This window comes from Micropterus salmoides, unplaced genomic scaffold, assembly GCF_014851395.1.
Source record: "Micropterus salmoides isolate LMB-PRFRI ecotype aquatic unplaced genomic scaffold, ASM1485139v1 Ms_hic_scaffold_4, whole genome shotgun sequence".
NCBI classification, from domain to species: Eukaryota; Metazoa; Chordata; class Actinopteri; order Centrarchiformes; family Centrarchidae; genus Micropterus; species Micropterus salmoides.
The window spans coordinates 11,786,052-11,812,441 of NW_024043372.1; the positions used below are offsets into that span (position 1 = coordinate 11,786,052).

The following is a 26,390-nucleotide window of genomic DNA, read 5'->3' on the forward strand; positions in this document are numbered from 1 at the left end:
AAATAAATAAAGGAAACATAGTATATACACAAATATAAAACTAGATTGTGTAGTTAAATGTAAAGATGTAAAACATTTAGTTCTATTGCACTTAACTGTTAGCCTGCTAACTTCGACCCATAGCTTCTGTTGGCACTGACAGCTTCGACCTCACTGGGTCCTCATCAAAATGGCCGCCGGTCTGGGTCCGTTTCATCCCCCAACGGTTTGTTTATGGTTGCTAAGCAACTTCAAAACTCCGTGGGAAGAGGACCAGAATGGCAGGGGACCTGTAACTGTACCTGACGCGGACACTCACTACCGTGTCTGGAAGTATTTACACCTCACCTCAGCGTGTTATTTTTTATTTATTTTTTTAAAAATCTTTGAGTATTCCTCTAGTCGTCAGATTTTCCTCAGTAGACTTAAGCAGGCATGAACTGTTAGCAGAGCTTGTCTTCTGACTGTCTGACGTTAGCATGTTAGGTAACGTTAATAAGGATCCTGCTGCAGCTCTGCTCTGTATTCATGTATTTATAAAGCAGAATTGATTTCTATGTGTTAACTACTGCACAAGTCAACTGCTGTGGACTGAATGCTGAGACATGGGGTCAGAGTCAGTGAAAGTGGTGGTCAGGTGCAGGCCCCTGAATGACAGGGAAAAAGCGCTTTGTTCTAAGATGGTGCTGTTCATGGACCTGCACCGCTGTCAGTGTTTCATAGAAAAGCCCGGAGCAGCGGATGAGCCACCCAAGCAGTTCACCTTTGATGGGACCTACTTCATTGATCAAACCACTGAACAGATGTACAACGAGATTGCATATCCTTTAGTTGAGGTATGGTAACACAAGGTAGCTACATTTGTCACATTACTGCTTTATACTAGTCACAAAGCAAACGTTATAAATATTTTAACATATACAGAAATTAACTATTTTGTTTGGTGCAATGCTGAGGATGAATTTAAGAGTCTCACTGCTTAAGGGAAGAAGCTGCTCTGACATCTGGTGGTGCAACAACAGATACATATGTATCTTTTGCTAGATGGCAGCAGGGTGAACATGATGTGGTTGAGGTGGGTACTAACATATCACTGATGCTCAGTAGATGGGTACCAATGACAACCTGCGTGTTTTTAATCACCTGCTGCATAGCCCTCCAGTCCTGGGCTGTGCATGGGATGTGCATGCTCTGGGAACACATTTTGATTCTGTTTTTTGTTGAGTATTTGCAGTCTAGAGATTCAGGCATTACTAAAATAGCACGCTGGTCACTGGACACCCCCAGTCCAACAGTAGGCTATATCTTATTGCGAATGACTTCAGACCTCATTATTTACTTAACAGTCTGCTGTCAGTCACTACAAAGGTCAGCAGGGTGTTGATTCTTTTAAAGAAACCTCAATGATAAGGTTACTTACACCACATTCTTACTTATAATTCAGGGTGTCACTGAGGGATACAATGGCACAATCTTTGCCTATGGACAAACTGGAAGTGGGAAGTCTTTCACCATGCAGGGAGTGTCAGAGCCTGCAGCCCAGAAGGGGGTTATTCCCCGAGCCTTTGAGCACATCTTTGAGAGTATTCAGGTAGGTTTGGCAACTGTTGATAATGGTGCAACAAACACATGTTATGAATTTATAGATTTAAAAAAGTATAAATGTCTCTCCCATTCCAGTGTATAGCTATAACATTGTTCTGTTGGGACAATAGCCTGCATGCTTCAGTCTTGTGGCTCTAGTTCAGGCTTGTCTAAGCTTTGTGTGCTCAGGGAGAATAATTTTACATATGTGTTTATGTGCGCAAGCTAGTGTGCAGAAAATACAAAATTCCTCGTGAGGGCCTCCTACTTGGAGATTTACAATGAAGACATCAGAGACCTTTTGGGAAATGACACCAAACAGAGATTGGAGGTAAGTCTCTTGAGGCACTGTTGTTTCAATAAACAAATCTGGCTATACACTGTAACTTTTTTATTATTGTTGTGTGATAAGTAAAGTTATTATGAAACCTGTTTCTCAGACTAATCCCTGACAGTAAACACTGTGCTTATATTATGTGCACAATACTGTACAAGTTGCCATGGTGACTTAAAAGCACAGTAGTTACACGATTCCTTGAAGTTGAAGGTGTTTGAACAAGGTGACAGTTTTTGATTGTGTGTGTGTTTGTGTGGTTGGTGAATGCTTAGCTGAAAGAGCATCCAGAGCATGGGGTGTATGTGCGGGACCTCTCCATGCACACTGTGCACAGTGTTGGGGAGTGTGAGAAAATCATAGAGCAAGGGTGGAGGAACCGGGCAGTGGGCTATACACTGATGAACAAAGACTCCTCCCGCTCGCACTCCATCTTCACTATTCATTTGGAGATCTGCAACACAGGTGAACTGCTTCTGCTCCAACTTTCCACTGAATTTATATTTCCCTGAATTCCTTGATCATAAATGTGTTGCTTTAAAGATAATGTTAAATTAATTATATGTGAAATTTTGCAAAGTTAGCTAGCATGTTTGTGAACAAAATACCGCCTGATGGCTGCTTGGATCATGCTTTATTAGCCACTTTGGGTAGAGAAATTGCCTTCTCTTTTCTACTTGCATGGATTTTTCCATGCAAGATTTTAAATGTTGGTGCAAAAAGGCATACACAGAATAAGAAAAAACACAGCTAACAATATAATAGTCACATCAGATCTTTTTATATATAGAGCACATTCAAAAACAAATGTTGACTATAAATATAATAAAAACATGAGAATCAGTAAGTATGGCTAAAAGTATTAAAAACACAATATGCATATTGCTCAGAGATCTAATGAACAATGAAAACAGCGTGACAAGCTCTCTCTGCATTAAGACAACCAAAAGTCTCAATTCAGACATGGCTATCAAGACCTAGAAATGTAGTACATGCCAACATTTTCAGTATTTCAGGGTGTTTTTTTCTAAATGAAACACGCAGATACAAACTTTAAAGTTGTATCTTTTCTACATTGTCTTTGTCATCCCGCATTCTCAGATGCAGCTGGACAAGACCGTCTACGAGCTGGTAAGCTCAACCTTGTTGACTTGGCAGGAAGTGAGCGTCAGTCTAAAACCGGTGCTACTGGTGAGCGACTCCGTGAGGCCACCAAGATCAACCTGTCCCTCTCAGCCCTGGGTAACGTCATCTCTGCCCTGGTGGATGGACGCTCCAAATACATCCCCTACCGGGACTCCAAGCTGACCAGACTGCTGCAGGACTCTCTGGGAGGAAACACGCGCACCTTGATGATTGCCTGTCTATCCCCTGCAGACAACAACTATGAGGAAAGCTTGAGCACACTGCGCTATGCCAACCGGGCCAAGAGCATCCAGAACAAGCCTCGTATCAATGAGGACCCAAAGGATGCTCTGCTCCGAGAGTATCAGGAGGAGATCAAGAATTTGCGGGCCCTTATCTCAGACCAGCTAGGCACTGCTAACCTTGCGTGTGAGTAATATATATTGTGACTAGCCTTTTAATATAAATATATTTCTTTTTTAACATTGCCAAATGATTTAAATGCAGATATTGAGAGAGGTTTCATTTGCTTCTTTGTCAAATGTATGGTGGTAATGATTTATTACCAGTCTTGCTCAAAAGAAACTTTTTGTCCTTTTGTTTATCATGCAGCTCTGCTGGCTGGTCAGTTGTCTGAGGTATCCCCTGCTGTTGATTCAAGGCCACAGTCCAGCACCACAGAAACAGAGAAGGAGAAGATTAAAGAGGCAACTACACACTGATGTATCACTTCACATCTCTGCATGCAATGTATAAGAACTAGGTGATTTATTGTTCTGTATTCTCCTCTCTCCACAGGAGTACGAAGAGAGGCTGGCCAAGTTGCAGGCTGAGTACAACGCAGAGCAGGAATCCAAGGCAAAGCTGCAGGAGGACATAGCTGCCCTGCGTTCCTCCTATGAATCCAAGCTGTCAAATCTGGAGAAGGCCAGAGCCAGCAGGGGGAGCTCTGTATCAAAGAATGGTAACAACAAATGCCCTCAACAGAGAACCATGTTACTAGTTTATGAATTAGTTTAGGATCTTCTAATATTATATCAAAAAGCACTAGTTAATGAACACTAATGACAAAGTCTGCACATAAACTTAACATTAACAATGCTCTAGACTGCTTTGTTTATCAGGAGTTCTTGTTATTGTGTCCACTCCCTGTGTACTGACTGACTGTGTGCTGCTTTGAATTGTCTTGCTTACTAGTATCAGCGAGCTCAAACTGTATGACACAAGTCGCTGAGGAAGAACTCTGCCACAACACTGATCCCGTGTGCCACAGTCAAACTGGAGACACTTCCCTGACCGAGGTAGTGTTCGCTAGCCCCATCCTCCATTAAGACTAATCATTCAAAACATGTCATAGTTCCAAAATTAGGTATTATTATTTATTTTTATTTAACCAGCATATTGACAGTGCACAGTTACAAATACGAACACCAAGCACACACACAAGAACAAAGAACAATTAACAAGACCCTTACAATACATAAACAAACGACATTAGACCACTTAAAAGTACAGTTTATACGTAGCGTAAGTTTAAAGGATTTAGTTATTATAAAAGCAGTGACAACAATTTATAGCATCGACTTTCAAGTCTTTCACGCAGTGTTTAAATTCACCAAAAGAAATCAGATTTCGCAACTGCAAATCAGTCTGAAATGTGTTCCAGGTGGATGGGGCAGCATAATTAAAGGCCTTCTTACCGAGCTCTGTAAGGACCGTAGGTACAGATAACAAATAGAAGTTACTGGAGCGCAAATTATAGGAACTGATGTTGCGTGACAATTGCAAAGATAACAGGGGAGCATATCCAGCATAGACCTCTAAGTAAAAGTAAGACAAAGTGTGTCCCTGCTCGCTGATAATGAGGACCTTGTTTGTCATTTTGTACTAGGTACAATGGTGTGTTGATGCTTTACATCCAGTCACAAATCTCTGTGCACTATGGTAGGCAGTGTCCAACAAAGATAAACATCAGCCAAGCACATTTCTATAGAGCAGTTCATCGTAATCGAGTGCAGTGAGAAAGGGTGCAGCAACCAAACTCATCCTGGTTTTCCAAGAAAAGCAGGCTTTGTTTCTAAAATAAAATCCTATTTTTAGTTTGAGCTTATCAATGTATGATTTAAAAGAGAGATGATCATCAATTAATTTACCCAAATATTTGTACAATTGGACTTGTTTGATCTGCTCACCATGTATAGTAAAAATACTTCGAAGTAAGAAGTAATAAATAGTAAGAAGACGGTCCAGAGACTTCTTAGATTTTGAAAAAAGCATAATCTAAGTTTTCTCAACATTCAAAACTAGTTTAAGCTGATACAGTTGTACCCGAACAAGGTTAAATGCAGATTGTAAAGAAGAAAAAACTTGATGTAAAGTATCAGCCTTACAATAAATAATGGTATCATCAGTATAAAAATGGAAATGAGCCTGTGGGATGTCTTGACCCAAGATATTAATATGAATAGAAAATAAAATTAGACCAAAGACAGATCCTTGCGGTACACCACTCGATACATTCAGTGTTGCAGATTTGAGATCGTCAGAATAAACACACTGAGTTCTGTCTGCCAAATAGTTGGAATGAAAAGCGAGGAATCACCTCCCTTTAAAAGAGGGAGAATATAGGCCGATTTCCAAATTATTGGAATCTCATTGTTGACCAGGGTGAGGTTAAAAATGATTGAAATTGGTTTAGCAATAAAATCAGCAGCTATTCGCAAAAAAATAAGGCTCTAGACTATCAGGACCAGGAGATTTACTGGGGTCCAAAGCAATGAGAGCTGTTTGCACATCTGCAACAGAGAAAGGCGTTAGGCAAATGGTCTATTTACTCGCCACAGATTTCAGGGGCGGTCCTGAAGAATTTAAGCAGTTTGTCACGGTTGCATTGCTTGCAAGGAGGGGACACTCAAACAAGGGACCAGCTTCCACAAAGTACTGTCCAACATTGCAGACTTTTCTGATATGACGGCTTTCTCATTGATAATACATGGAGGTAATTCATTATGAGAATTTAAAGTACCAACCAATTTCAGTGCCCTCCAGAATTTCCGGGGATTGTTTAGGTTTTCTGTGGTAGCTGCTAGATAAAATTCTGATTTTGCCTTTTTAATAAAAAAGGTGCAGCGATTGCGCAGCTGTCAAAAAACTTAGCCAGTCTGAATCTGTCCCAGATTGCCTGGCTTTACCCCAGACTTGGTTTCACTGCCGAAGAAGATTAGCCAGCTCCGGGGTAAACCATGCGTTATCCCGCCCCTTTACTCTTAACCTCTGGAAGGGAGCATGCTTGTCAACATAAAAATATTTCTAAGCTAGCTCCACATTGTCAATAAGTGCAATTCTGTCCCAGTCAAAGCAAGACAAATCATGCAAAAATGCTTGCTCACAGAAGTGCTTCAAATTTCGTTTAAAGATTATTCTAAGTTTAGTCTTAGGGAGTTTTGTATTTCTTACTGCTGCAGTGACACAGTGATAACTTAAATCGTTAGCAAACACACCTACATGTGAATATTTATGAGGTGTGTTCGTCAAAAACCGGTCAATAAGAGTAGATTATTTAGGATTTTTGGTATTAGGTCTAGTGGGACTATTTATTATCTGTGTAAGATTTAAACCATTACAGTGATTTTTAAAATCATCTGACACAGAGGATAACCAGTCCCAATTTAAATCTCCAACTAAAACAATGTCACTGCAGACTAGTTCATTTAAAAATTCCGTCATATTTGGTAAGGCATCAGCAACAGCCAATAAAAGTAATATGCTGACCTTTGGCTATTTCAAGGTTTAATGCTAAGATCTCAAATTGTTGTGGTGTTAAATTTAGTCTATTTAAGTGAATAAAACTGAGAACTGGATTTAAAATTTTCAGGAGTACTAAGACTGTTAATGTTAGGAGGATTAGGATGTACATTTACTGAGATTAACAGTAAAATAAGAACAAAGCACTGCCTTTTTCGAGATGTACATCAAGAGTCATTACAACTTCAGAAAACAAATGTTTGAAAGGATTGCTGGCATAAAAATGGAACTATGGATTATTAGATGCTTATTGGGTATTATTTCCTCATGTTGGTGAGTCAGCCTGCTGTACCTTGTGCAGCAGTAAGCGTCCAAAAAGGCCCAAGCAGAGACGAGCGCATACACTCACCTGACATCCCTGCTGCAGGGCCTCTGGACCAGAAACACGTCTTTGAAAGGTTTGTGGGCGCACATTTCACATACATAACCAACCATCAGTACTGCACGCACTTTATGATAAAGGTTTTCTTTTTTCATCATGTCTTGCCATTGCCAACATTGTGCACAGGATGTGGAGCATGTCGTCATAATGGTCTGACACGTGGTCTTGTTAACACAACAATTGAAGAATGATACATGCCAGATTTTTTTATGCTCACAGAGTAAATATATTGGCCAGTATTATTGAGGATATATATAAGTATTTGTGTCTATGTTGGCCAGTAAGTAACAAGAAATTGCAGTACAGAAATACCGAACAAGGTTTGAGGTTATTTATTTATTTATTTATTTTAATTATAAGTTGAAATGAAAAACTATTTTAATTTATTGACACTAGCATTCTATAATATTTATATTTTTAAGTTCTAAAATTCACAGTTTATATAAAATGTTATGAGAATGCAGATATGCTGACAAAGAAATATTTGCCTATTAAAGCATTATTTATATTGTCCTAATTGAAACTATTTATGATTACCTAATTAGTATAGCAGGTTATGCTTAATATAATCATGCCCATTTTCATGGGGCATTAGACAGCTCAAGTGCCTGTTGTTGTCATATTGTTTGAATAGTTTGTGATTATTCTACTTCATCTCCATGCCGCATTCCTAGTCATCCATCTCTCCCCAGACTGCAGCAGCTGGAACAGGAGGTGGTAGGAGGAGAGCAGGCCAAGAACAAAGAGTTACAGCAGAGACACCGGCAGAGGAAGAACCTCGCAGACCAGAGAAAAGTCCATCTTATCCACGCTCTGTCAGAGAACAGCGAGGAGAGTGAAAACGTACTCTTGAACGTCTACAACTCCATCCAGGAAGAGGTCCATGCCAAAAGCCAAATGCTGGTCAAAGTCCAGGGCAAGGTGGGTCACAGCAGCAGTAGGACACATGTAAAAGGTTCCATGGGACATACAATAGGTTGAGAGCAATGTTCAAAAATGGATAGTGACATAAAAGGAATATATGTTCTGGGTGTTTTGCTGTCAAGCGTTATTTTGGTGATTCTGAAATGTTCAAATATATGTTGTCTTTCAGTTTCATAGGAAACATGCTGTTAGTCCTCATGGATCGACACAATAATGACTATATGTATACTCAAAATTCTCGGTGACACATATTTACTTCTACTTTCATTAGGCTTTAAAGTAAAATAATTGACTTCTTTTGGAGGTTAAACTGTAATTTGTTTGCTCATCAAAACCTCAATATGGTGCATATTCATCAACTGAGTTCACGGTGTGCAGTAGAAAATACCACATACAGTAAATTAGGGTTTACTCAGTGTCAAAAATCTTACAAGGTTAGCACTAAATGACGCTGGGTAATGTGAAATCAAAATTGCATAGTGTCTCTGAGCTTTCAGTGCTGAATTATATACACTGCCACTCAACCGTTAAACCACATCCAACTGTTGTGACAGCTGAAAGCGGCCAAACTGGAAATCCGTGACCTGCAGGCGGAGTTCGAGGTGGAAAGGAATGACTACTTAGCAACAATCCGGCGGCTGGAGAGGGAGGGCCAGTTACTGCACTGCCTGCTGGAGCGCATGGTGCCACTGGTGCGCCGTGACTGCAACTACAGTAACCTGGACCGCTTGAAGAAAGAAGCTGTCTGGGACGAGGACAGCGCTACTTGGAGCCTGCCGGATGTGATGGTCCAGAAAACAACACTTCCTTCAGGTACAACATGTGAAGAGAGCATGTAGAAAATGGAAAGTAAAAGGCCATCAGTTTTTAGTGACAATATAGCTTGTGTGGCTCCATATGTGGTTTGTGGATTCTTTCCCTTAAATATTATCTTGCTTTTGTTTCTCTCATAGCAGTGGCTCCAAAACTTTCAGCTCGCAGAGGTTCAGCTGCTGATAATGGAGAGCCATTCATGGTGTGTTTATGTTCCATGCATCATATTTTAATCTGACACACTGTCACAAAGTCTTACCCCTGTCTGTTTTTAGCAGGTGGAGGAGGACAGGTACAAAGAAATGCTGGATCGTAGTGATAGTGAGAACATCGCCAGCAGCTACTTCAAGTCAAAGAGAGCAAGCCAACTGCTGGGACGTGAGGCTACCAAGGGACATGGTAAAGACCAGGACCTGCACACTGCTGCTCTGACCACATTTACATTTATTCATTTAGCTGACACTTTATCCAAAGCGACTTACAATTGCTATACATGTCAGAGGTCGCACGTCTCTGGAGCAGTTAAGTGTCTTGCTTTGGTTTTACCCATCTGATAGCGCTCTTCTCCTACAGCAATCCACTCGCCTCCCCTGGTTAACGGGGCAGCCCACCTCACTGTGAGTGGTTCCACCATGAACCTGCCTCTTAGCTCAGACTCTGTCCTGCCACGCCCTTTCCGTCTAGAGTCGTTGGGTGTCCCAGTGTCCAATGGTAAGGTGAAACGCAAAAAAAGCAAACCTCACATCCACAGTGAGGGGATTTGAAAAGACTGAATTCTCATGCTCTGCATACTTAACACATTCCTCTGTCATCTGATTTTGTACACTTTGATCGATCACATACAGTATATAGTAAATTGTTATGTATTGAATTTCTGGTAACCACTACAATGTAAACAAACACTTTTTGTGGACATTACGAGTCCAGTTGTGTCATGTTTTAGATCACATTTTGAATGTCTACAATGTCTACCTATAGTATGATACTACCCTTTAATTTTTGCACTGTACCTAAAAACTGGTGATTCATGCTCTTTGAGACTTAAAAGTCCAATCCACTGTAATATTTAACTTCTAAGGTATTTTACTGATTTGTAAACCAAACTTTTAACCTGTTCCTTATACAACATAGCTCTAGTTATTTTTTATTTTTTATATAATCTATGGCTAATTTTATTTACTTTACAAAAAAGTCCTTTAAATTTGGCTTGTTTAGTGTTTGATGAATGGTAATAAGCAATAAGATCTCAGACCAGTCAGAAGTGTCATAGCAATGGGCGGCTGTCACAAATGTGTTGAGGGGCTGTTGTCAAGGCAGCAGTGTTGACAGGTAGTAGATGGGTATCTCATGTCACATATGACCTGGGGTCAGCATTGTGAAGTTTGGTCTGACGTTACTTAAGCTTAATAAAGATGAGAGAACCCTTAATTTATGCTTGAGAATCTGAATATTATTATTAGTTATTTTGAATCCAGTATAAAAATGTTGCATAGAATTATTTTAATAACAAATGATCTAAAATAATCCTATGATCCTTTCAGTTTTTGCAACACAGCAACATCTCAAAAATCATGGTTGTTTGTATCTCTACTGATGAACTCAATCCTTTCTGCAGCTCACTTTTCTGTCTGAGTATCATATTTCTAACTTTAGCTATGGCCTGATTTCTTCATCCATTTAATATTACTTGACCGTCAGAGAGCTGTGTCAATTTCAAAATTTGACACCCTTTATTTGCCTGTGCACAGACATACTAGACATAGATACTGGCCCACTAGGCGAGCCCCTTGCCTTACTGACAGATAACACTACAGAAAGCAACTATAATCATCTCTTGCAATAATCAACCACCTACTAATTCAATGGCTTCCAGGCTGTTGCACAACTAATGTCTAGTCATTCACATAAGTCAGTGGGAGATCTAGAAGTCTTGCATGCAGGGGATATCAGAACAAGGGAAAACAGAGAAAGGGAAACACTGGTCTGCTAAGTTAGTATGGAGGTAGGGCTCTAGATAATCAGGTAATGATAAGAACAGCAAAGCAGGCTTTCTCAATGCTCGAGTTGCGTGTAAGATGAGTAGTATGACTGATGGCATATTCTGTAAGTGGAGTTTTGGATAAAGCAGAGACCACTGTGTAAAGCCACTGTGCTGGTTTGACTGAATTAAAGGGGCCTTTGCTTATTTCTGCCACACTAACTCTGAGGGACATTGTTCAACAGCTCAGTCTGAAAAGAAGAACTTTTCAGAATTCAAGTTAATCACATTTCATTTCACAAGTCAACAGTCAACATGAAGTAGTATACAGTTAATGGCAACAATAACAATGCGCAGTATTTAAAGTGCAGACTTCTTTATTTGGTATTTTTGGAAATCATAAAGGAAAAAGTAATCACAATATCATGGGCGAATGTTTTTCATTCTGTATGAACATCTCCAGTATTTAGACAAGGCAGTTACATGGACAGTTTGTGACACATTTCTAAAACCATCCAACCAACCAACCATATATACTGTATAAAAAAGTATTAGAAACAAATCAGTAAGATATTGATACATCAGAATCTAAAAAATAATGTACTGCTGGTAGCTACTAAAGATTAGAAAACACTGAAATATCACCCCAAAACACTTTCAAAATGTAGTTTCACAACTATGAGCTGCTTCTTTGAGGCTTTGCTCCAAGGAATGTATTCAACAATCCAATTACAGGCACATCTGTGAATTATGAAACAATCAGTGACTTCTGTTGATTTTGGGTTGATGTTTCCTTTTAAGTAGAAGAGCAGTGGAGTAGCATTTTATGTACAGGAATAAATAAGTAAAAATTAATCCAGAAATTGACTTGCTTCAGTGTGTTACCACCCTTCTGAAATCTGATTTGGAGTCAAAGGCCGAATTGATGTTTAAACTGCTTACTTTTTTCCTTATGCACTCTTAGGCTGATTTGGTGTGCTATTCTGCCTTGTCTTGTCACATCTAAACAGAGATTCTAATTAGATGGCATTACATTAACATACCATTGTAATCTAATAAATGGAGCCTCAAGGATTTTAAATGTGTATGGTGCATTTTCAGATGCTCTTAAAACCTTTTTAAGAGCTTTAGTTTGTAAACAAAACTGCCCTCAACTAAGTAAGTAACCATGACCTACATTAAAAATGCTGGTATTGCTCTTTTTTTCCCTCTTTCATCCTCTTCTGCTTCAGTTTGCCGCGTGCCAAGTTCCCGCTTAATGCTCTAACTCTCTTTAAGCTGATGGTACTGAACTCTTTCTGAGTACTGCATTTACGCAGACAGACTTCTGCTGTTTATCTGTATTAGTCTTTGAGCAGTCCAAGCTTTCTGAGTGCTTCTTTTCGATCCGCTCCCATCCCAGGCACCACCATCACAGTATATGCAACTGAGTTTGAAGGTTTGTGGGGTACAGGCTGAGCTGCAGTGGTGGTTTTCACTGGCCTGGCTGCTGTGATGTGCTGCGCTTCGGGACAGTTTCCACCATTTCTGTGGTTGTCCAGGGTGGCGGAGCGCTCCAGACTGGCTGTCTTAGATCTATTGGATTCAGCAGGATGTGATACAGACGCAGGCTGTTGGTCATGTCTGGAGTAGTGATGGAAACTGGCACTGCTCTGCAGAGGTTTGTTCTTGGGCTCTGTGGGCACTTGAGAATAAGAAAACGATGGGCTTCTTGATGGATTAACATTAGATGGACTTATTGTAAATCTGTTAGGTGTTGGGTCCAAAGAGGAGTGAGATTTAGGCGGAGACTTTGGGACCACTGTCTCATTTTCTGGCTGTTCGTCTTTCAGGAGGCCCAGCTTCTGCAAAGCTTCCAGTCTCACGACCTGGGGATCTGTTGCATGATTGACACTGTATGAAGAATCTGAGGTTATGGATGCTTCATTTTGTGTTTTCACAGATATGTTGGAAGGAATCTTTTTGGGTTTGGGGGCCACAACCGGAGGACCTGTCCTAAACTTTGAAGGCTCTGAGTTGGATCGGTCAGATCTGGGCAGATTTCCGAGGTTTGGGGGTATTGTGACAGGAAGATGCTTGTCAAAGTCTATAGTATGATCAACTGTGGGACATAAAGGCGTCTTCTTTGTGGAGGCACTCCTCCGCAGGTGAACAAGTGCCTCATAGGACAGAGGACCTCTAGGTAAAGGACTTTCAGCTATCCTAACTGAGTAGTCCCTGGGTTTGGTTGGAGGAGGTATCACAACCTTTACCTCTAAAGGTACTTGGGGAGCAACAGGTTTCTGGTTGTGTTTGTGACCAGGCTCTTTGCTTGAAGGACTGAGGTTGGAGCTGAGGGTTTTGTCTGGAGGGATGCCTGTCTTAGCACTGGGTACAGAACATGGAGAGCTGCTTGCCACAACAAGAGGTGTAGGAACCAGGAAGCTCTGCATGGGTTTGGTGTCAACATTTTCCTTCATGGGTTGCTCAGAGTCATGTTTCTGTGAGCCTGAAAGACAAAACAAACACATTTGTCACTAGAAATACAATGCATCTCTCCAAAGCATTTAATTGACTACTGTTTAGCTAATCCTGCATCTGTGCACAGAGATTAACTCACTGTCGAGTATGCTTTTGCTCATGGAGGCTGAAAGGTCAGCCAGTTTGGTAGCAAGGTTGCCAGTGCTAGGCAGTTGGTCAGATTCATCATTGGACAGTCCACTATCCTCCTCAGTATCCAACGACTCAATAGTCTCCTCCAAAAACATGAGACAGGCCTTCTCTTCAGCAGACAGGTACTCCAGACTATCATCACTCTGTAATACATAAAAAAAGGGCTTTTTTGACAAAAAATCCCAAATGAGATCTCCCAAAAGTGACAAACAAACAAAAAAAGAACTGAAAAATTGATCAATGACAATGTTCAAGGCCTTTTAAACCCTTTACTTCTAAATAGACACAAAACTATGAAACCAGATTATGTTTCATGTCTCAGTTTGCTACATGGCTTTGTCTTGATGTTTCCTGTTGTTTTGTGAAATGAGTTACAGTGAAACTAATAACATTCTCAGATTTAAGATTCAAGAGGGTAAGGTCACTAACTTACAAAGCCAGAGTTGGTACTGACAACACTGTCACAGCTGCCAGCACTGTCTATGCCAGTCATCGTCTCCATTCCAATGCCACCTGGCCAGGTATCACTTTTGGGCATCTTAGTGCCCTACTTATCCAATGTTAGTGGCACAGATTGTTGTCTTTCACTCTGTTAAAAGAGAATACATGGTGAGATAGAATTACAGTTTAAACTGTTCCTCTACAAGCTTGGAAGAGCGACATTATTCTAATAAAATTAAAAGTTGATTCCTTTTAATAAACCATACTAATTGTTTTCCATATTTTAACCATTGTTTACGTCTCTGTAGACCACTTTCCACAGATTTTTAGATGGCCTATATCCAGACAGCCATTAGTTTGCATTCATTTTTGTACTGTATGAAATTAATGATCCCTGAAGGACGACATTGTGAGTTTTCTTTAAAATACTTTCCTATTCCATTCCCTTGCAATACTTCCTTGCAATATTTCTGCTCTAACCTTACAATAGCTTTTGTGTTACTTTGTGCTAACTTCATGTATCAATTTCTAATTAGTGTAAAATGGTATCCAATTTACAAATTATTGAGGATGTGTGCGCAGCCTGTAGGCATAAAAAAAAACACTGGTGTGACGTTATGATGGCTTTTCTATAAACAATTTCATTATTTAGAAATAATGAAAGTTTAAAACACTGTAAAATAAAGAGTAAATTTGACACATTGACTTCAATGGGGAGATGGAAGCTAATAGTAAAGTAATAGGCACACTGGACTACACCGATAAGTGTGGTTCTTGTTCTTGAGAAAGGATTCCTACAGTGTCCAGACCCTTAATGAGCAGTGTGGATTAAGAACACAAAGGCTGGCCCTCAATACCGGTAGTCGGTATGAAGGTTTGCGACAAAAAAATATGCTATATGCTCCTCATGCTAGATGTTTAGTGCAAAAACTATTGAAAAAAAAAAGATCCCCAACAAAAGTGTGAATTCTGACCGGTTACACACTAAAACTACAGGGCTTGATCTGCACTTGTTGATCAACAAAGCACTGCTCATAGAGAGAAAATATTTTGCCAACCACAAAATTCAGTAGCATTGTAAGTATGTTTCTCACTGAAAATTCTGTTAAAGTATCAACCATATTTCTAAATTCAACAGCTCTGACCACGTCTGATTTATTGTCATATGACAAGCTTTTAACTTTAATGGAATTTAGACTATAGTTTTGTCTATGATTAAAAATACAGTGACAGTACAATGTGCACAGACACTGATTAACAACATATGTCTTGGAGTCAAGTACATTTGTTTCCAACGAATGTATGCTCGCATGTAGAGGAAGGGAACTTGTTGTGAACAGTAATCAGCACCACATGGCACTGGATAGCTCTAGATCAGGCTGATCCGTCTTTACTATTAGCTCAGGATTAAATACAAACTGTGTCAAATGTGTAGCGGTAACCTAGGGTTATCTCAACCCAGGCTTAAATTAGTCCTGGGTTACTTTAATTTTATTAAACATGGCATACGTGGTTTGGCCTTGTAGGGTTGGATATTTTGATTAAGAAATATAAAATATTGCACAGAACCTGTGTCTTCATAACACATTTATAATATCGTAGCATGCTTTAAAGAACTACATACAGCATTACTGAATGAACTACCAGAGCTCTAGGGGAGAGTATCACAAGAGAAACTTAAAATTATTGCAAGAGAATTTGCTGAAAGGTAACTCAAAACTATAGAATAGAAAGTGTTTCGAAAAAATTCTAAAGAAGCCCTTTACAGCCTCTGTAGAATTAACTATCTAAACAAATGGTGATCCATCCTTTTGGTACGTTTTTGTTTTCATCAATTCATCATTTCTTTCCTTAAGGCACTGTTTTAGAAAACTATCATCATCGGTATCATTGCATTTTTTTTTTCGTCATCAAACCTCTACCCCCAACAAATAAGAACAACATCCATACTTGCTCAGTGTTCCTTTAGGTCTGATTTTCACTTGTTAAGGCTGTTCACTTTTTTTAGCTCCAGGATGTTGAAGCTCAAACAATCCATGCTGACAATTGCATTACTGTGCAACTGTAACATAACATTTGAGATATAAACGAATTAAAGGAGACAAAATGTTTACTCTGACGGATAATCTAATTTAAGCAAATCTTTAGACTGCAAGTTAATTTTTATAACTTACATGTATGTACAGTATAGTATGCTTGGCAAATTGTTCACAGTAATGTAAATTACACATAGTAAACTGACTATGAATAACCTAAAAATAATGGTCCTTAGAAGCTGCAGGTGTAATTTATGATTTATTAGGTTCTTTGCTAGATTTGTAAATGGACAGACTTACACGCAGACCTGTCTAAATATCAACTCAACATGCAACATCCTGGTTAAACCTGGGGTGTGTCTACCAGCTTTCTGCACAGCCTTGCTGGTAGAAAATGCCAGGGTATCATAGTGTGCTTAGTGTGTTTCTGACAGATATCGAACTAGTCCTCTTACTGCATGTGACTCAGATTACAGCACATATGCCACTCCTAATCTTCCTCAGTCGGATCAGTTTCAGAGGGAGTGGAGGGCAGCAGCAATGATCTCCTGAAAGCTATACGATATCCAGTTTGACCATGTTGTCTTACTGTGACTTTATTAATCTGGGTCTATGTTCTTCAACAGAAATTCCCATTAGTTGTAGGAGGTGAAATACAAAGAGAATGTAAATGATAATACCATGATTAGGGATTAGTGTACTCCTGGGGATGATAAAATGTATGCACTATTCTGGCAATGTGACACACTTGATGATGCATTTACTTATAACTGGCCATTAGAATTTGAAGGATCAGTTGTTTTAACATATATTTGAGCATGAGATTTTTTTGAAAATAAATACATTTTAAACATTTCTACTGGAATAGTAGAAATAGAGCTGGGAGTTGAGTATAAAGGAACTTCTGTCTGGTCCTAGTGAAAAGAAATTCACTATTTTCAACACCTGAGCGAGAAGGGCTGTGAGATCCAAGGCCAAGGGAGGCACAAAAGCACTCCTGTTCACTGTTCATGCTTTGCCATGTCATCCCATCCCTGAAAAAAAAAAAGAACGCTCCTATCACCAGGCCGATATGTAAATGGCCTCTTCTGTCCTGCTGCATGCAGGTCAGGATACAAAGCTGAACAGTGGAAACTCTGAGATAACGTTTATTGTGTTTTAACCTGACACAATCTAGGTCGATCACATGCAAATAACAAGAGCAGCTGCTGTGGCTGGAGGTAACTGAAGAAAAAAACTCACTTATTTTAAAGTATTTTAAACTTCAAAGCTGCTGATTTTTGGTAATCAAATTTTCCTTCCTCTGCTGTAACTTGTGTAGTGTGACTTGGGGTTTTTCCCTTGTTGTAACAAAACCTCAGACTAAGAATGTAGTTAGTCATTAACCCCTGCAGACCATTTCCAGTGAAAGGACATCTTAAACACAGATGAAGGTATATCATGTTATCTCCATACAGATACACCTATCAACACAGGAGGAACCGCCAGAAAAAACAGGATGAGCTTAGCTCTCATAACACCATGTAATACAGAGGTTGAGGCAATAAATGTAACCATATCAAACTCTTTGGAAACATTAAGCAATATCTGGCCCAATAACACAGTTTCATTTTTTGTTTTTATTGTGGCTATAAAAGAGCAACTGGCCCAGGTTTTATTATACTTAATGCACTGTTTAAAGCAGAATATGCAACTGGTTGAACTCATCCTTTTTTTTTCTTTTTTTTTTTTAACTTTCACTACCTGGCCTTCAACCCTCTGCCTTCAGATTCCTCTGTGTCCCTTGTAGCCTAATATAGATTATCTGCCCCAAATACAGTCTCAACGAAGTAGTTAACGCCTAGCTAAACAACTGTTGATCTGTAGATGCGCCTTAAACTTTTACTTCAGTCCTGAAAGACAACTGTCCGGCAAATAATACAAAGGCTGACTAAACATTGTAGGCTAATTGTTGTGTTTAGTCAGCCTTTAGTCAGGCATATAAGGTTAACAGGTTCATAAATTACAATAATATGACACTATACACAAATACACATTATCAGGTTGCAACAGAATCGATTAAAATCAGGGATAAAAGTGAGGAAATAAAAAATAGTTGAAATCACCATGACCTACGTTGATATAATTAACTTCAGATTCAACACGATTTAACCCACTTAACACCTTTATATTACATAGTTTGACCTCAGAGTTAGTTAGACCACATACCTGAATCTGAATCTCCGCGTATTAGTTTGTTATCCATCTTCTGCTCCTTGTGCAAGTGAAGACGCGGTATGCGGCTGTGTGATACCTGCAAGAAGGACTTTGTGCCCCTGAGGTTTTAGCCAATCAGAGAGCCGCATTCTGCTTAAGCCACACAAGTCCCCGTCGTCATGGTACAGTCAACTGCAGTAATCTGTTAATCACTATCTGTTTCAAACTCTCTGCTAACCGTGGTAGTCAGGCTCGTTAAAGCTAATATTAAATGAAATGTAAACGGATTTCTTATTAGTAATTATTATGAGACAATTACTCCCAGATATTAGCGGTATTTCTGTTACATTCACGTTGCTGGAGTTAATTAAAGCCGAAGCGGAGCAGCATAAGTGATTAACTACACGTGAACACGTGAATGCAGTTCAGGTCTCTGCCGGACCATGTACCTTGTTTTCATCCTATTTTTTGTTTGTTTCTTTAACAAACGCCGTGTCCCAATCCAATGTAGTTTTCAGTGGTAGAGGAACTAAAAGTAAAGTACTCTATTACAAAAAGTTAAAGTCCCGCATTGAAAGTGTTATTTACTAAGTAGCCTATATCAGTATTATCAAGACATAGGCTACTTAAAGGATCAAAAGTAGTCAATGCAGACAAATGGCCCATGTGAGTAGCCTATATATCATATATCTTATGAAATACTACATATATATGATATACTAGCATTAGATTATTTTTTCTCATGCCTCAATGTAAAAGCAGTTGAGTTGGAGCTAATGAACTATTTTATAGGCTATAAGGCTGCAACTAATGATTATTTTTTATTATGGATTAATCTGCTGATTATTTTGTTGATTAATTCCTTTATTGTTTGGTTTATAAAACATAGAAAATTTAATTTATGAAAATTAGTGACACCTTCAAATGTCTTGTCTGACCAACAGTCAAAATGATTGTTCATTTAAGACAAGAAAAAAAACTTATCTTCACATTTTGAGAAGCTGAACACACAAAATGTTTGGCATTTTTGCATGGAAAATTACTTAAAACAATCAGTTTTCAAAAAATTTATTGACTAATCATCTAATTGATTAATCAACCAGTCGTTTAGGATCAAATTTTATATACTGTTGGGTAGTTAATGCATCATATATATATTTTCTTTTCATGTTTTGTATGTAAAATCTTGATCTGGAAAGTAACTAAAGCTGTAAAATAATTGTAGTGGAGTAAAAAGTACAATATTTCCCTCTAAAATGTAGTGGCGTAGAAGTATAAAGTGGTATGAATTGGAAATATGGCAAGTACAGATACCTTAATAAGTACAATGCACAGTTAACTGTACTGCAACTCTCATCTTGCACACAGATTCTTTGTAGTAGCAGTGGCAGCTGCTACATTTGGTCAAACAGCTAGTGAACACATCTTATATCCTATTAAGAGTAGATGTTCCTTAAAATAACATGCACGTAGTGTAATCCAACTACGATGGCACAGGATCGGTGTTGTTTAGCCAACTGGGGTTTATGCCCAATCACCATGGATTGTCAATACGAGTTATAAATAGATGGGTGAAATGTTAATTACAATAATTGTAAGAAAGTAAGTTGAATGAAATTATAACAATCACTACAGACATGAAACAAACAATGGCTAATGCAAGTTAAAGAGTAAACTGAAAGAAAAAATATTTGATACAAAGTGACTCGTACACACCATCGGCTTTAACCTTTAATTGTGACACAACACTGAAAAAAATCAAGTAAATCCAGTTATTCTGTAGTGCTTTGTGTGCAACATTCATTGTTATTGTCCTTGAAGAGTCATGAGAACTTGGTAAATACAAAATACAACAAAGCCATTTCATAGTTTCACTTGTATGCAAGCAGATTAATTCATACACTGCTAAAACTAAATAAACTACCTAAGATAACAGATGAGGAAAAATATAGTAATTCACATTCAAACAAAAAAATTATCTGACATTTCTGCTTTGCCTTTTAGATCTTCTCACACCATCTAATTCTGCACCAAAAAAGATTCTGAAAGAAAGCCCCAATCAAGTCCTCCACTGTGAAACGTAATTTTTTGGCAACAACTCGTACCAATATTACCGTCACAGGTATGTGAAGTAAAAATACTGGTTCTGTACAACATGAGGCCACAAACTGGGCTTCAAGGAAAAAAAACTACTAATCCCACAAATATCTTCATGGCCTCCTCCAAATTGAGCTGCGGTTTAACACAAGTGCATGCTTTGTCCTTGTAGGCGGTGAGAATCAAAAGGAATAAGCAAAGAGATAATGCCCGACTCTAGTTGAAAACGTGAGAACATACTCCAACTGTGCGAAAAAGAGTGGAACAGAATAGTGTTTCTTGGGCAACATGCACTACATATTAAACAAAAATGGACCTTTACGCTTAGTTTTCAAACACCCTGACTAGTGTTACTTTTGGGCTGAAACATTAAAACTGCAAAGGTAAATGGTTAACACATCATGTATGGACTGTACCTGATCAGTAAATTCATAATGAGCACGCTTTATAACATACTGCATGTCATCATGCCACTCGTTTCAGATTCCTAGTCAATACAACACCTTCTCACCATAAAAAAATGTTTTATTTGTATTTCTTTAAGGATTAGGTTTTGCAGCATGATGGCAACTGAAAATTACACACTAGAATTAAAAATTACACTCCTAAACTGTTGTACCCATGAAGAAAGAAAAGCTACAGATTTTGTAAGATGTGTTGTTTTCAGCACCATTATGTCTTTAAAATAAGCTCACCGATAAACCATATTGCAACATCAAAAAAGGGGGGTGGGGGCAAAAAGTTTGCATCACAAACTTCATTTCAAATTGCAAATCCTCAATCTCAATCCTAAATCTATACTCAATGGCCAATGCTCAGTAAATTGAAAGCAATGTCACAAATGACACATTTGGATAATGACGAATCCAGTTTAGCATGAACACAGCTCCACTGTGAAAAATTCAGACATCTAGCGTTCATCAAAATTATCAGTTTTTCATATAGGAAAAGTTTCCCTGACATACATCTATCAACAATGGAAATAAAAACATGCTACATAACCAACATGATGAATAACAGTCAAACTTTGTGTGCTGCGCTTAAGACAAAAGTGATCGGATCCTGGTGCAAATAATTCTTAGTGGTCGTTTTAAATTCTTTCTAGAGCCAGATAGTGGGGTTTTATCACAGACAAGTTTAGTAACTCAGCCAATTGCCAATCTGGAGCATTTTCTAATTGACAACACATCAGCCACTATTTGGTGTGTTATCAATACAACCCACCCATCGAGTAATCTAAACAGATTTAAAACATATCCTAAGAATTGTTTGCCTATTTTACTTGACCTAGTTATACAGATTTTAAACCATCCTTAACAGACTAAAATGATGGTCTGACATCAGAGCACTGCAGTAGCGTTTCTGACTTTGAGAACTGACAGCAGTTAAAGACCAAATACTGAACTGGTTAGAGGCTGAATACAGTGTCTGCAGATTCTCCATCGATGTCGCTGGACAATGTGAGGTAGAGGATCGCACAAGCAGATTGACCAACAGTTGCCAGACGTGGGGCACGGGGTTGGTGGTGGTAGTATTTGTGAGAGGGAGAAAAGACAAAACGATGTTCACACTTCGCCAAAATTGGTGTGGCCTGTCTCCTTGGCATGCTCACGAGCTTCCTTTTGTCCGACCAGGCCTGTCTGGCATACCATGCAGCGCAATGCAAAACGGTTAACGTCTGTGAATTGCCGCTTGCGGCGAGCCTCATCTGCCAGCTCGAGGGCCAGGGCCAGGATTACGTCGTCTGTGGTGGCGAAGATAGTCTGGGGCGGGGCGTCTGAACCGGGCGTTTCTTTCTGCAGAGGGTCATAGTGGATGCCGTCATAGATGAGCAGCACGCGTTTGTGGTAGCCAGCATCCTCCCCAAATCGATCCACTCGGACTGTCTGAGTATCCACCACACAGATCTCACACTGGTAAAACTTGGACAGGATAGACACCTCGATGGCTCCTCCCCAGGTGTCGTCACGTCTTATCCAAGCGCAGTACTCCTCATTGGTCTTTCCCAGCACTGCTTCAGAGTAAGCTGCGGGGTCACTTGACACAATCTGGGCAATGAGGCCTCGCATCTCAGGGGCGCAAGCAGGGTCATATACACCACCTTCAACCACATAGTACACACTGGTGAAGAGGCAGGAGTTGTCAGCTGGGACTACTCGGCGCGCCACCACAGGTGAGGCTTCCAGACGTGGTGTTTTAGTCACAGTGGGATGATCCTGAGGCTTTGGCTTGTTTTTTTCTTCCTCAACAATAAGCGTGTCTCCTGTACAGGATGACACAACACAAATCAGCCTGGTAAGATTGGGTAAAAGGAGAAAATTACAAAACGAGAAATTACAAAAAACAGGTTTGCTAGGTTTTGAGATTTCTGCTGCAACATCAATGCAATTGAATTGAAAGTTCAAAGTTGAAAGTTTTACAGAAATGGTGTCACAGCTGTTCTGAGTAATCCACTGAACACTGTACATTGTTTTGATAATGACTATTTCTTCTACAACATATCTAAATGTTAACCAGTCAATACAGGTTATGAAACACCTTGAAAAAAAATTAATTGGAACATGTCATTACAATAAATGGTGTCCATTTGGTAGGTAGGTAGGTTTATTGTCACAATATAACAAGTTGTAGAGTGAAATTGAGTTTTGTAACTCCCTTCTGCTACATAGCAGACAATATTAATAAAGAATCAATTATGAAAAATGGTAATATAAATAAACTATCATCACTGGAGCAGTGCTGAGGATGAATTAGTTATCTGAATATTTGACAACATACCTGATTTGATGGGGTAGTCCTTGAGGTGAGCATCTCCATTTCGAAGATCAAGGCTGGAGGGTGGATAACCAACCATAATTTTCTGCACATCGCAGGGGATACCAGTCAGCTCCTCCACCTTCCTCTTCAGCTCTTGAACACAGGACTGATGAGTCAAGCCCTGCATTATGTGGCTACCATTTTTGGTTTTACAACGAAGCCGTAACATCCTGCCTGCAGAAACATGACAACATATCAATAACACTGAAAGTATCTGGTATGAACTTTGCTCATCCACCAAGGCAGTTGTCCTCAAGAGATTGTAATAGCTAGCAACTTCAACAGGACACACTCTGGACATCATGATTAATAATTTTGTGTTAGTTTGGTTTTGTTGGTGACTATAAAAGCCTAACGGGAATATATTAAATAATATTCATATCCAGTTACAACCTTGTTTCTGCTGTTGTCATTCTGATTATTTCAATTCTCTGTTGCTCATTAAATGTTTGGATAAATATTTGTTTATTCTATTGACTCACACAGTAAAGGCAGAAAAAAAGAAGAAAGCAGCAAATTAGACTTGTATCATTCTAATGGAACAGTTAGTAAATAAGTCACTTTTTTAGTTTGAAAGTAAAACAAAATTGTGCTGTCATCTTTGCAGCAGATATGGGCTGCATGAAAGTGATTATTATAGCTAATTCAAGGAACACAACATGGAGATGGTCTGTACATTGCTTTAAGTAGTTGTCTAATTTCCAGAACAGAAAGCGTTTTAATTTTCCACTTTACTACTTCAGAAATACAAACAGAAAAGTCAGACAGTTGGTTACTGTTAGTCAAAATGTAAACAAAAGGCTCAGTATCATTTAAAATGAAATTATTTACCTCAACTGAGGAGTGGCCTTTATTTGAGGAAGATTTTAAACAATTATTCATCTTTGACTAAAATCATACCTTAATTCATTAACATTAGTGCAAAAGTTTAAATAAAAACAGTGATTATGCCTGATGCACAAAGTGGCAGTTAAAATTGCATCTTTATCTGTAACACAACTGGTTCACCGGCGAGGGGGTCTAACGACCTTGAGTCACTTAAACATGGTTTTACCCTTTCAGAAAATATGCTTGTAATCCCAAACTGCTGCCTGCTCGAGTTGGTTATGAGAGTCACATCTTGTTGTGGTGGTTGTTATTTAACGTTAGCTCAGTAACTCAGCTGCTTTATGATGTAGCGATAAGATACATTAGCTTGCTAATTGTATTTGTTAGCCAATGCAACACAGTAACAATCAGGATGTCCCATACCCTACATTATGCTGGCCATTATGTTAGACTACTGCTTTCCAAATGGAACCGGCTTAACAATTAAACTGCTGACGAACAGCATCAGTGGAGTAAAACACATGACAGCGACATGCTTTGTTTTATTTTCTTTGTTCTGTCAGTTAACGTTGCCGACTTCACTCAACAGCAAGACAAATCAAATGGTGGGCTAAGCTAGCAACTCCCTGCCAAGCAAGAAAAATGCAGCATTACGAGCCACTTCGACAAATAGTCAAGACATCAATGTAATTTATCATGAAAATGTTTGGAAGAAACATAACTTATGTTACTTTCTCTGACTCAGAGACAACCGACAACGATAGCTAACGTTAACTGTATTATCTGCTAACGTTAGCATGCTAATCTGACCATTAACTTGGCGTTAACTGAACAGTTTTTCCCCAAGACTTTCGCATCTGAGTAAACTTTGGTAAATTCTGTTATATGTCAATTGACATATCTTTTACACGACAGTACACAGACATAACGACTAATTATTTTATTTTCTTACCTACTATTTACTGCAGCCCTGCCTCAAACAAGAAACATCCACTGAGAGTCTGATGTGTAGAACGTCACATTACGTCTGCATGACGGCGTGACGCTCTCTGTCTGATAAGTCGTAACATTTACCGTAAATTCTCTAAATGTCGGAGTGAAACCGTAACTTCGGCTTCTGTTCCAGAAGTAAGAAAACCTCATTCAAAATCCCTTTGTCATTTGTAGCTACACTAATAACTAAACATGTAAAAATACAATGTTAAAATGTAAAACAGCATAAATGTCATGATTAATACTGAAAGTTAATAGATAGTCTATAACTGCACAATCCTGTTTATTATAGTGTGAGGGCCCCAGGTTTCGGCCCCATCTTGTTCTTTGTGTCTTGCTGTGTTTTGTCCCTTTAATCCAAGGGCGAGTTCAATCTCAAAACGTTTTGCACCGGTTTGCAACGTTTTCTGATTGAACGACATGTTTCCTTGCAAAGTTGCGCAACGTTCTGCAACAGGCTTCGAGGGTTTTCTCCCGTTTGGTGGGCAATACGAAAACGTTGCAAACCGGTGCAAAACGTTTCCAGAATCAGAATCAGTTTTATTGCCAGGTATGTGTACATATACGAGGAATTTGACTCAGGATTGTACATTGCTCACGATGTGTTTACTTATACAATAATACCATAACACAATAATAAAATAATAATAAAATAAAATCAGACACAAACTACAGAATAGACAACACTAATATACATACTATGAACAAAACAATATAGACATATTGACAAATAGTGCAGTAATCAGAGTGCAACGGATGCAAGAGTAAACTATTCTCATTATGTACATGTTGAAGGTGGATATGATATACAGGTACGTATACATGTACACATGTACACAGTGTGATGGAAAATAGTGCAAAGGATGCTGGAAAAAATAAATAAGACCTATGACCTTATGACCTGAGGTAGGTTTATTGGTATACAGTATATACAATATGACATAGTATGAACAGCACTGAAATAGAGAATGGTGAATAAATAAATAATAAGTGGAAACCAGTAAACAGGTGTCTGATTAGAGGCAGAGTTACTGGGTTATTGCACAGGAATTGTTCCTGACACTGTGAGTCCAAAATCAGCTGTTCATCAGAGTGATGGCTTGTGGGAAGAAACTGCTTCTGTGTCTGTTGGTTTTGGCAACAGTGCTCTGTAGCGCCTACCAGAGGGGAGGAGCTGGAACAGGTTGTTTCCCGGGTGAGATGGATCTGCAGTGATGTTCCCTGCCCGTTTCCTGACTCTGGAAATGGATAAGTCCTGAATGGATGGCAGGTTGGCACCGATTATTTTTTCTGCAGTCCTGACTGTACGTTGTAGTCTGCTCCTCTCCTTTTTGCTGGCAGATCCAAACCAGACAGTGATGGAGGTGCAGAGAACAGACTGGATGATGGCTGTGTAGAACTGGATCA

The 26,390-nt window shown here is 39.1% G+C and overlaps 3 protein-coding genes across 8 annotated transcripts; 1 reads left to right on the forward strand and 2 right to left on the reverse strand.

Moving 5' to 3' along the window:
* Nucleotides 1-175: 175 nt before the first annotated feature.
* On the forward strand, nucleotides 176-10,384 carry kif17 (kinesin family member 17). Of its 4 annotated transcripts, none has more exons than XM_038695865.1 (14): nucleotides 176-815; nucleotides 1,424-1,570; nucleotides 1,793-1,894; nucleotides 2,173-2,362; nucleotides 2,999-3,451; nucleotides 3,635-3,729; nucleotides 3,821-3,986; nucleotides 4,220-4,323; nucleotides 7,109-7,224; nucleotides 7,901-8,129; nucleotides 8,687-8,945; nucleotides 9,086-9,147; nucleotides 9,221-9,344; nucleotides 9,519-10,384. In XM_038695865.1, the coding sequence occupies exons 1-14, from the start codon at nucleotides 585-587 to the stop codon at nucleotides 9,707-9,709; spliced, it is 2,469 nt and encodes an 822-aa protein (XP_038551793.1). In that variant the 5' UTR covers nucleotides 176-584; the 3' UTR covers nucleotides 9,710-10,384. The 4 variants fall into 4 exon arrangements, 3 of the variants coding, with proteins under 3 accessions (XP_038551793.1, XP_038551794.1, XP_038551795.1); XM_038695866.1 differs by having other exon boundaries at nucleotides 9,224-9,344; XM_038695867.1 differs by having other exon boundaries at nucleotides 9,089-9,147.
* A 1,688-nt stretch (nucleotides 10,385-12,072) lies between these two features.
* zgc:158258 (uncharacterized protein LOC791186 homolog) lies at nucleotides 12,073-18,353 on the reverse strand. 2 transcript variants are annotated; one of them, XM_038697650.1, is made up of 4 exons: nucleotides 18,261-18,353; nucleotides 14,009-14,164; nucleotides 13,523-13,718; nucleotides 12,073-13,411 (listed from the first exon to the last, which is right to left on the reverse strand). In XM_038697650.1, exons 2-4 carry the CDS (start codon nucleotides 14,111-14,113, stop codon nucleotides 12,267-12,269), a joined length of 1,446 nt encoding a protein of 481 aa, XP_038553578.1. In that variant the 5' UTR covers nucleotides 14,114-14,164; nucleotides 18,261-18,353; the 3' UTR covers nucleotides 12,073-12,266. The 2 variants fall into 2 exon arrangements, with proteins under 2 accessions (XP_038553578.1, XP_038553579.1); XM_038697651.1 differs by lacking the exon at nucleotides 18,261-18,353 and adding an exon at nucleotides 16,998-17,071.
* A 1,613-nt stretch (nucleotides 18,354-19,966) lies between these two features.
* yod1 (YOD1 deubiquitinase) lies at nucleotides 19,967-25,040 on the reverse strand. Of its 2 annotated transcripts, none has more exons than XM_038695781.1 (3): nucleotides 24,943-25,040; nucleotides 23,124-23,336; nucleotides 19,967-22,608 (listed from the first exon to the last, which is right to left on the reverse strand). In XM_038695781.1, exons 2-3 carry the CDS (start codon nucleotides 23,329-23,331, stop codon nucleotides 21,911-21,913), a joined length of 906 nt encoding a protein of 301 aa, XP_038551709.1. In that variant the 5' UTR covers nucleotides 23,332-23,336; nucleotides 24,943-25,040; the 3' UTR covers nucleotides 19,967-21,910. The 2 variants fall into 2 exon arrangements, with proteins under 2 accessions (XP_038551709.1, XP_038551710.1); XM_038695782.1 differs by having other exon boundaries at nucleotides 24,947-24,993.
* Between the last annotated feature and the right edge of the window lie 1,350 nt (nucleotides 25,041-26,390).

What these genes read in the sequence shown, in the direction of transcription:
- kif17 (XM_038695865.1), top strand. Translation starts at nt 585, where the DNA reads ATGGGGTCAGAGTCAGTGAAAGTGGTGGTCAGGTGCAGGCCCCTGAAT. An exon ending in AGGCACTGCTAACCTTGCGT is followed by an intron (nt 3,452 to 3,634) that starts GTGAGTAATATA and finishes TTTATCATGCAG; the next exon opens with CTCTGCTGGCTGGTCAGTTG. An exon ending in GAAAACAACACTTCCTTCAG is followed by an intron (nt 8,946 to 9,085) that starts GTACAACATGTG and finishes TTTCTCTCATAG; the next exon opens with CAGTGGCTCCAAAACTTTCA.
- zgc:158258 (XM_038697650.1), bottom strand. Translation starts at nt 14,113, where the DNA reads ATGCCCAAAAGTGATACCTGGCCAGGTGGCATTGGAATGGAGACGATG. An exon ending in TCAGTACCAACTCTGGCTTT is followed by an intron (nt 13,719 to 14,008) that starts GTAAGTTAGTGA and finishes TATGTATTACAG; the next exon opens with AGTGATGATAGTCTGGAGTA. An exon ending in GAGCAAAAGCATACTCGACA is followed by an intron (nt 13,412 to 13,522) that starts GTGAGTTAATCT and finishes TTTGTCTTTCAG; the next exon opens with GCTCACAGAAACATGACTCT.
- yod1 (XM_038695781.1), bottom strand. Translation starts at nt 23,331, where the DNA reads ATGTTACGGCTTCGTTGTAAAACCAAAAATGGTAGCCACATAATGCAG. An exon ending in GGACTACCCCATCAAATCAG is followed by an intron (nt 22,609 to 23,123) that starts GTATGTTGTCAA and finishes CATCCTGTACAG; the next exon opens with GAGACACGCTTATTGTTGAG.